The 11413-nt window shown below is 27.0% G+C and overlaps 1 protein-coding gene across 1 annotated transcript; it reads left to right on the top strand.

Annotated features, from left to right (window-relative positions):
* Window positions 1-5046: 5046 nt before the first annotated feature.
* LOC107883999 lies at window positions 5047-11096 on the top strand. The gene is made up of 7 exons (XM_029488517.1): window positions 5047-5487; window positions 8642-8809; window positions 9565-9809; window positions 9878-9968; window positions 10077-10196; window positions 10279-10746; window positions 10825-11096. The coding sequence occupies exons 1-7, from the start codon at window positions 5166-5168 to the stop codon at window positions 11025-11027; spliced, it is 1617 nt and encodes a 538-aa protein (XP_029344377.1). The 5' UTR covers window positions 5047-5165; the 3' UTR covers window positions 11028-11096.
* The last annotated feature ends 317 nt before the right edge of the window (window positions 11097-11413 follow it).

Genomic DNA, 11413 nt, shown 5'->3' with positions numbered 1-11413 from the left:
TATTACAAGTAATATTCAAGGAACATCAAGTACGCTTTTAGATCCAGAAATAAATAAAAACAAATGCATCAGTATAGAGGAGAAAGTTAGATTAAATTTAACTTATTGTTTATATTTGGAATTTGTTCATACACATTGTGACGAAATTATAAGTATAGACAAGAATATTTATCCTAATAATGGTTTGTTTAAATTTTCGATTTTAAATTATATTATTTTTTAAGCTTGTGTACGTGTATTGTGTTGATTTTTAGATTACAGCGTAAATTTGAAAAAACAACTTCAACTAGTTCAGTTTCAAAAGTGAGTTTTTGTGATTTGTATAATTAATCAAATTTTAATAAAATCAACTTAAGCAAATGAAAACTGTATTTAATGTAATGTTTATCAATTGTTAATATTTATATATTTTAGTCAGAATCAACAGGATGTAAAAAATAAAGAACAAATGGATTGTACAGACCGGGTTAATAATGATAAATCAATAAATTATTTTAATAACATATCATCAATTTCTAGTGGTAGTGATTTCGTTTTTAAACCAGTTATTAACTTGTTTAAAAGTCCAGGTAATTTAAAAAAAATGTATTTAATGTTTATTAATTTTTTTAATACGTAATACATAATTTTAAAATATTTATTTAGTACCTACCTACGATACCTAAATAGATTTTTAATAAATAGTTTTTATTGTGACGTGTGGTTTCATTACTCGTTTTAATTAATGGAGTTTTATAGCTGTGTTTGAGTAATTTATTTATTAATTGTTTTATTGATTAACCCTTAACTTAGGGTTTTGGGTGGTTCTTCAATTGTGGGGGTGGGTACTGTAGGATTGGTAAACATGAGTGTTTTTGGTTTTGGCAGAATTTCAAGTTGGGCACTCGTAGGTTTCTGCTATGCCCAGTCGGAGGATGGCGGCTTCGCTCTCTAGACAGTTGCCTGCCCAGGGAGAGGAGCCGCTCGTCGTCGAGATTCGAACCGACGCCGTAGTCCGCTCGGCCACTCCGTCCCCCAGTCTTGAGTAATTTAGTATATAGTATAAACATGTATATTATTAAGCATATTATGTACTTTAGGCATTTAAAATGTATATTAAATGTTAACAATAATAATGATGCTCTTGAAAGAAAATATATAATAAATCATCTATATTTTCTAATATAATATATTATTACAGGTTTATGTACCTCAACACTGTCTCAAGACAGTTTTGTTTGTTCAACACAAGAAATATCATTTACCAACTCGGACAATTCTATGAATGTAAATGAAGTTAACCTAGAACCAAATAAAGATTACTTTTCTTCTCCAGAAATCTACTTAAATGAAAGTACAAAAAATACGTGTGAAATAAAAATAAATGATTATCAATCAAGATTGTCTTTTCATAAGTCTTTGGAAAAAAGCACTCAAGTTTGTGCAAATTATTATTGTAAATAAGGAACAAAATATGTTAATCAGTCTATAGTTAATATTTGACGATACTAGTATTGTTGTTAAATAATTAGTAATTACTAGGGAGCGGATGTTTATGCTCCAAAAAATTTAAAAATATGCATGCAATTAAGCTCTAAAAAGTATGAAAATATGCTTAGAATTTATTAAAAATTAAAAATATATAGGTATAAAATAATTATTCATAAAATTAAAACTTTAAAAAGAACTGTTGGTGAATTGTTTGTTAATCTGAAAATAATATACATGGATAGATATTAGAAACCAAGTACTAACTAGGTGAACATGAAATGATTTGAAAACATATCTAGTAATTGGGCATTGCACTGGATAATCAATGTATAAAACAAAATTATGAAATCTCGGCGATTTGGAATTAATTTTCGGCATTTTTAAATAAATAGGTATACAATTTTATACAATATAGAAACGTAGAACACAACTGCAATTAGCGAAATTGTTCGATAGTCGATACCGACTCCGGCGACAACGGTATTTTATGTTTATTTTTGTCGCGGGACAATATCGATAAGGCACAGTAATCGAAATGTCTTGAATAAACCCATACATCCCGCTGCGGCGGGTGAAAACCGGCCATTCCCGCCGCCGTCGGGATATTTTGAACTATATTAATTACGCGTGACGAGTCCGTTAATATATTACTATACTAGTATATTACGAAAAACCTCAAATATGTACTAAAAGCATGATGCATAATATAAAAATATGATCAATCGGACAAATATGCAAAAATATGCAAAATTAAATTGGTAAATTTGAATTTTTTAGGTGATGAAACAAATTTCTATCTTACTCCGCATTAATTTAGATGTTATTAAAAAATATGATAAATGCATAAACATCCGCTCCCTAGTAATTACGTATCACTGCCGATTAAATAATTGTGATTTCTTGTACATTCTTGAAATATTGATTCCTATAGTTTAGGACCTCGCTATTATAGATATATAAGCAGTGGCGTATTTAGGGGGACTATTGCCTTGGGGCGTAAAATTCTGAGTCCCTCAAAGGGGCGTCGTAGCTAGAGGTTAAATTGTTTTCAAAGTGAAGTTTTAACAACAAAAATAAAAACCGCTTGTCAAGTTAGGGATCGGTTCTTGATTTTAATTTTTAGAAATGTATTAACTGATTTCATACCCAAGCGGTAGAATAATTTGAATCCAGAAAAATGTCGGTGTGAACAGCCCCACAAAAATAATTTTCATTTCAATTTAGTGAGATAGATTTCCGAATCCGGAGAGCGGGCATTAGCTAGGAGAAGTGCAGTGAAGATTTCTAGAACTTTATCTTTGATAGTTAATTCACTACGGAAATCTATCAGAGATCCTGCGCGGTGTTGCCTGTGACAAATTAAATGCTCAAGGATTTAAGACTAAGTTATAATTAATTTCTGTCTTATAATCCGTTAGGGATTTTTTACAAAGTTATTTTTGGATTATTTTGATCAAATATAAAATACTGGTGTAAAATTAAATCCAATCATCATATTACTATTTTATTTTTGCAACCAATGCCAACATTATAAGGTATACCTAAACAAAACAATGATAATCTTTTATGAGTCAACTAAATTCAACATTTGTGTGTTAAAAAGCAAAAAGTAGGTAACCTAGACGGATCTTATTGTTGAATCTATTAATGAACATTGTATGAATATCGGACTATAACTTACTGTGAATTTGCATATGGGTCATCCGTTTTAGGTCTTTGATTTTATATAGTAGCCAGTAGGTATATCATTATATATTTATTAATTATGGCTGTTCCTATTACCCAACTTCGCTAGGATTAATATTAATCTATCTTTCTGTTTAGTTGCAGTATAGAATACAAACATAATTATAAATTACAATAACTAATCTTATGATTTTCCACTTCTTAGTTCTGTATGTTAAAACAAACAACTGAAGATAGAATTCAATGAATGTTTAAAGCTGATTTAAATCCAATAATGTTGAAATTTGTATTTTTTTCTATACGTTTATATAAAAAATATGTCCAGAATTAAGAAAGTAGTTTTTAATTATGAATCATAAAAATAATCATCGATTATAAGATAAATATATTTTTTTTTAAATGTATATGTAAAAAACTGTTAATCTATGTAATTTTTTTATTATTTATAAGTGTAATATAGTCTATAACCAAAAGGAACCATTTAAATAAACAAAAAACACTGGCAAAACATTGAAATTTAGACGTGTTTTCAACTCAATGTTCCGATTGATCTAGTCGAGCGTTATAAAAACAGATTTAAATTTGTTGTCAAGTCTACTTCAGATAGAATTTCTCAGATTAATGATTTTTTGATTTTAACTTTTCCAAAAATTAAAATATTCGTCTAAATTACCATGTTCTGCGTGTGTTAGACAAAGATAGAAAACCACAACTGCCAATCCCCTTAAGAAGGTGTAAATGTACGGGCAATTATTTGCTTATAATTTTTTTGGGTAACTCCATGCAGTATCAGATATTTATTAATAATTAATATAAAAACTATTATATATATATTTTATGATAAAATTGATAAATATTAAATACCTACGTATTACATATAACTTAAACATATTATTTTGTGTGTTTTAGGAATCAAAAGAGTTGCTAAAATCAAAATCGATTAGCTCAGAAGATAGTTTTAAATATTACAGAAAAAAAATGTTTTAAAAATAACAAATGTAGATATGATATAGTCTATAGGTATTAATTCATGTGTTTAATAGAGGGATATTATGTATGATTTCATAAAGGTGTTTATTTTTGTTTATGTTTATTATTATTTAAATAAAATTAATTAATTATAAAATAAAATATTGACTTAAATAAATGGTCTTCAATGTTATTTTTGTGCATCACTGGTATTCCAGTGCGCCTGCCTAAAACAGTTGATAAGGAAGATTTATTGGTTTGAAATATATAATATATCTACGTCCGTGAAGGTTTTAAACGTATTAATGTATTATCGTTATTCTAAGTTCAATAATTGTCGTAGGAATAGTTCATAAATCTGTTCAAAATGTTTGAATTTAATGTTGTGTTTGTTTTTTCTGTGCACTTGTATTTGAGCATAGGTTAGTATAATATAATATATTATGGATTTATATATATAATTAAAGTTATAGTCTATAGGTGTAACAATAAGTTTATAAATGTTATAAGATCAATGACGAAATATGTTGTTCTTTACTAAATTTGTTTAACATATTTTACTTAAAATCATTATTAAAAAAACAATACGTCAAACTGTAATTATTTTAATTATGTTGACTTGAAAATGTAATCAATTTATTTATTCTTCTTACAATGTTTAAAAATTATAAAAGTGTCGGAATATAATATATTAAAGGGATTAAAACGTTTTTGTTAAATATTTAATATTTTTAATACATATTTTGGCACAAAAGAATTATATTACATACAAATCCATGCTCTAGTAATAATCACTTATAACAATGAGTTAAATATGGAGAAGAGGTTCTTACTAAATAATAAATATGGTTTATATTTTTATGTGTAAGACCATCATAGACTTATAAAACATTTATGTCTATTGTACCTATGTCTACGTTCAAGACATATACCTATCAAATTTGTATTCAGCCTTTCTTAATTTGTGACTTCGGGGGTATAATACCTCGATATTATTTCAAAGCTTTTAGCTATAGTTGCATTTCTACTCAATTCAATAAATGTTCAAACATGTTAGTACCTTAGTACACTATACTAAACTTTACTTCAAGGATCATCGTTTTTCTGAATATCGGATAACATATCGTTACAGTGTCTGGGGGTTTTTTGTTGTTGTATTTCTAGTGTTTGAATGCGAGTCCTCTCTACATAAACATCGATGTCAGCAGCTTCGACCCATCAATGGCCAGGTGAGATTACTATTAGTACGCGGTGTTACTATGGCCAAAATAACCTGTTTTCAACAGTACGTTCTGGTAAATGGCAATGAGACGATGACTTGTGTCGGAGGAAAATGGGATAGTGAATTTCCGATATGTGCTAGTAAGTCCTGTGTATATTTAATATTTATTAACTGTTATAGGTACTAATGCATTATACAACGATAAATCATATATAGTCTTATGTTCAGGTGCGCTCTTAGTATTTGTTAATCCCGAAGCCAAATATCATTGTAAGGCCCTTTGTGGTTCTACCATAACATATAACTAATAACATATTAGTTATTGACATGCGTGGGCCCTGCTATCCTCCCTTAAGAGTGGCCTTGCTTATGTCACCACTTAAAATATTAAAATGGTTTTCTTAAAATTGACTTTCGGTCTTATCATAATGTCATGCTCAGCTATAAGAGGGCATGTTTTGAATTTTCGCGACTATTTATTTAATATTTAGGGATCAATTTATTTTATTTTTAGATTTCTTAAGCTGGTTTTACTCTGAAATGTTGTAGCTTCCAACCACGTACCTATCTGTAAATACATAAAGCCACTCTGAGTATAGAAAAGTGTAAATTAAAAATGTATATTATTTTATGATTAGAAACAGTTATCTATATTGTTAAACATTAACAGGGTGTATATTATACAAGTGTGTAAGTACTTTCTTTTTTTTACTACCCACAAGAAAAATATTTTTTTTGCATGTTCAACAAATCTAAAAAAAGTATTCTCCTTTATGATTAAAATGTTATTCATCGATAAACGATGGAAGAAGAGGAGTTGTATTGTGTAAACAGACCCTTCTCTGCTGTCGGTTCAAACTGGAAAAAAAAGCATTCTCCATAGTTATATTAGTAATAACTTATTAAACATAAATATTGTGCACAAAATAACTATTTTTAAAAAAAATATTGTTCATTTTTATGCATATAAAAATAAATAATAATATCAAATAGCACAGATCACTATAATATTATTAATTAAGAAACAATATTTTGTACATTACAGTGTTATAGAAAATGATTAAGGATTACTATTTAATATTTATACTAACAATTTTTTTTCGGTTTGTACTTTTTTAAAACAACTAGTTTTTCCAAAGTTTAAACAATTTACACCGTTTATTTCCGCACATATTATGACATATTTATTGTTTACGAATCAGGGATGATGGATGAGACGAGGCAATGAATCACAAACATAACCATTAACCACCTCTCGAGTTTTTCAATACTGTATATCTGTATAGTGTATTGAATGATATTCAATATATTATATTATATATACGACAATACGACATAGAATTTGCTATAAACTAACTTAACTTTTCAGTACATATTATACCTCTAACATGTTTTGTATTATTTGAATAGGTACTGAAATAATGAAATATACTGAAAATGTTTATTGACACAAGTATCAAACAACAACTATGAATAAACGGTTATGATAAAAATATTAATGTTTATGTGTAAGGCAATCGACTAACCTAAAAATATATCTAAAAAACTCAACTATGTAGTAATTATTTTCAGTAGGTGCATTATACCTCTTACTTCTTGATTATTTGGATACTGAAATATATTTAACGTATATTTAATTTAATAACAAAATAGCAAGAACGACTGTGATGCTATTTTATCCGCGGTTAATATAATTATACTATAGTATGTATTTATCCTATCCTATTAATATTATAAATGCGAAAGTCTGTTACTTTGTTGCTCTTTCACATAAAAACTACTGAATGGATTTTAATGAAACTTTACAATAATATGGCTTATACATCAGAATAAGACATAGGCTACAAATCATCCCCATAGGTCCTACCAGGGTATGTGCTCAAACAGGGAATTATATATTTACGGTGAAATTTTTGTTTATAAATGATCGCCATGGGTTTTAATAATAAATTATTGGTTGCCGTGAAAAAAAAAAACAATTAATCAATCACGGATTTTGTTATCTTTCTGTGGTTTGAAAGTATAGCATTTAAGAATTATGCCTTGAATGTCTAATCTTTCAAGAAGCTCTAATAAAGCACGAAATATAAAAGTTGCTAGATTAAACGAGACGTTTCAACTGAGAAGGCTTGAACAGGTAGATCGTGAGTCAACTTATAGGGCTGTGAATTAACCCATCAAACTTATGAACAGTATCTGTATTGCTTTTTACATTATTTCAACTTTTAGATATGACTTATGAGTGAGTTAAATAGTACAATTTAAAAATGCTTATATCTTGATTTAAAACGTATGTATCGTAAAAAAGCCAATTCACGAACACAGATAATGTTCAAAATATGATAATAAATCAATAATTCACACTAATACTAATAACATAAGGATTAAAGTTGGTTTTGTTGAACGAAAATTGTCCATGTAAATCATGTTCCATGTAGGTCAGAAAGAGAAAACAAATAGGTATACCTATAATAATACCTATAATCAATGATTTACTAAAGCATAAACCAAAAAAAAAAACAAGAGGATCTATATCCTCCATCCTGTAAATATGCCGTTGACCTGAAATAACATTGTCGTTTAAAGATGCACTTATAATTTAATTTTAATTTTTTTTTAATAATATGTTATTTAAGTTTATCTATTTTTTAATGATGAATAGGTTCTGATTTTCTGGGAATATTGTCAGTAGTTATTCATTAATTATTAATAATATATAGCTTAACTACTCGTTACTTTGATATATTGATAAAACTTATTAAGGAAGGGCAAATAATAGGCATCAATAGTTTCCATAAATTAGTTAAAGATGAAGCAATAGCTATTTTAGATTTATATAATCTGTTATATTAATAACAAAGTAGATTTATTCGATTAGGTACTTTATAGTTTTTAAGATATTGGATATAATATATAAGTTTGTTCTAATAAATTGAATTGCTTATACTGCCTAGTTATTATACAATAATTATACAATATTAGGTATTAAAATATTAATTTAGATTTATTTTACATTTTAAGCATAAACTGTCAATGTGTAATTTTGAATGACCTTTTATGGTACAATTTTGACAAATTGATTTATTATTTACAATATTTTTTTCTAAATTAATATTGATAATTATAATAAAATATACATTATAAATTATAATATGACGTAGGTACTTAGATTTTAGCCTCTAAAATATATTTTTAATATAGCAATTTTTAGGCCAATTGAAAATTTAATAATTATAGTACTATCACATAATATTTCATAATTTTAACAGTTGAAACGAATATATTTTTTTATAGAATATGATCCAATACATATACCTTGTGACTTCGAATCTCCGGAAGAAAGGTTTTGTGGGTGGAGAAATTATATGCATAATGAAGTTGAGTGGTTGGCCGATAAAATTTCAGTTTTATCAAATAGTAACAGAAGTCACGTAACACCTGGTTCTTCTCAATATTTTACAAGTAAATAATGATACCTTTCAATTTTAAAAGGTAAAACGCTTTTGATTATTGTATGCTAAATCCTCTCCCTACACGTAATAATTGGGTTTACTTAGAATCATTTTTACGTTTTTAAAGTTTTTATGAATATTTCCAAGTAAATGTATATACATTTACATTTGACATTTACATCTTACTTTCCTATATTTTTCAAATTTCAAATTGTGGTCAATGCTATTATTATAATTGATTTTTAATAAAGATGAAATGTGAGTATAATATTTAAAAATTAAAGATCAATTTAAATAATATATTATACTTATTTTGATATGGAATAATATATGTTTATATTTGATATTTATAATTTATAAAGATATTTATATTTATACTAGTTATATAATAAAAATGTTTCATAATGTATAACATATAAATGTAAAGTGTCATTTTAAATTTGTACCTATGTTATTTGTGGCATTAGTAAACTATAGTTAAAATGTGTATTAATATATATAATATACCTATTATGTAGGTATATAGGTATATATGTATAATTATCTAAAATTAAACTGAAACACAAAAAATGAAACTTAAAACCTCATTGTAATCGTTAAATTAGAATGGTTTCTGCAGCAATTAAAAAAAAAGTATACGTCCCTAAACAATAAATATTAAAATATGCACTGACGGGAAGATTAGATTTAGAAATTTAGCACATCGTGGCTTTAAAATTATTAATTTGAAGTTTGAACTACATAGAAGGTTATTTTCTATATCAGATTATTATATATCCTTGGACACTAGAGATTATGGATCCACTACCATCGGACAATTGTTATCACCGTTACTTCTTCCAGTTGTAACTAAACAAAGGTGTTTAAAATTTTCGTATAAAGTAATACCAAGCGATTCACGCAGTCGTCCTACACTGAAAGTAATTCTTGGAGGCATACCTCACTGGCAAACTCACGGAGGGGAAGGAAGAGCTATAATTGGGTTATATCGATTTAACGTGCCTAATAAAGTGAGTATATTCAATATTAAAATTGTTTTTAACAACTTAAGTTACATTTTATTTATTTTATTTAGTAGATCGTAATTGAAGGTAGTAGTTGTAAAGCAGCTATTGATAATTTGATAATTACAGAGGATAATAGTTGTACTCAACGACCGTACAATGAAGGTAAATACACATGAAATAATTTATATTTACTTTATATAAGATTTAACTTAAAGTTCGCCTCATACAATAATAATACCATAACGCGACATATATTTTGACTGTTTACAGAGCTCGACAGTTGTCATGACAATTGCGGAAAAATATCAGACGGTGTTGGTTGTTCGTGTGATTGGTCATGTCATAATAATAATAATTGCTGCCCAGATATACAAATAAAATGTTCGTATAGTGAGTATTGCGTTTTATTTGTGTTCTTATTAGGTGTAGTATATGTTTTATAATTTATAAAATAAAATTCGTTAATTTACAGTCAAACCAATAGACGATATATCTAGACTATATTTATCTACTTCAACTACTACCACACCAACCATGACGATGACTTCAGAAAAAAATAAGACGTTAAATGTAACAATTCCCAAAAATAGGGATAATAATACAATAACAATTGGCAAGCTTACTTTAGTTTTTAATTCTAGGGTATTAATGCATGGAACCTCATTTAATTCAACCGAGATTAGTCCCACATTAAAACCAACATCAAAAGGTTTAATAACTCGCCGTTCACCAAATATTGTCGATCATTTAAATAAAAATATATCCAATTTTTCCGATAAAAATTTAACTGATATAATTCATCCAAATTTTGAAAACTCTGTAATACCTTTACAACATAATCAAACTTTAAAAACCAACTCATTTTCATTAAACAATTATAGTGGAGTACCGGCCATAGCAACTGAGTCTACTAATCTTTTAAAGAACCTAAAACTAAATAGTGAGTTTTTAAAAAATCAGTTTAACATATTTTTTTACATATTTTGATATTAATTTGTAATAATTCCTGTTTGTATAGAGATCACGGGATTGTCTTACGTATATGATGCCATTTATATTATTGGATACCTTGTTGCAATAGGTGTTATACTTTTCATTATTAAGCACTCTTTTTACTTTATAAAGTCGCTTATCAAGAATCAAGCAGATGCGAAAGACCAGACTTTTGTTGAGACGAATAATGAAGGGTCTAGAAATATTGAATTGATATCTAATTTATAAGAATAAATATTAAATTTTATTTGCTTACTTTTTACCAAAAAAATTCAATTATTTTCTAATAACTTTAAATAATCTAACTATTCCAAACTTTTTTTGGTATTAACTTTCGTACGTATATATTATAATATATAGGTGCACCTAAAATATTATAATTTCTGGTTTTATTTTACATTTATTTTTAATAAAATAAAGATTTATTTAATGACGCCTGTAAGCAATATGTTGTGTTATTATTATTGATTAAAAAGAAATAGTAAAAATTAGTACAAAAATATATCATGTTGGTATGGAATCAAATACAGAAATTGAAGATTGCTTTTTTCGTCTAAAATATTTATGTTAAGCACACCTTAGAGGTTTTTCAAAATCATCTAACCTTTACTCTT

The sequence above is a fragment of the Acyrthosiphon pisum genome, chromosome A1, assembly GCF_005508785.2.
Source record: "Acyrthosiphon pisum isolate AL4f chromosome A1, pea_aphid_22Mar2018_4r6ur, whole genome shotgun sequence".
Classification (NCBI taxonomy): domain Eukaryota; kingdom Metazoa; phylum Arthropoda; class Insecta; order Hemiptera; family Aphididae; genus Acyrthosiphon; species Acyrthosiphon pisum.
This window is presented reverse-complemented; position numbering and strand designations above follow the sequence as displayed.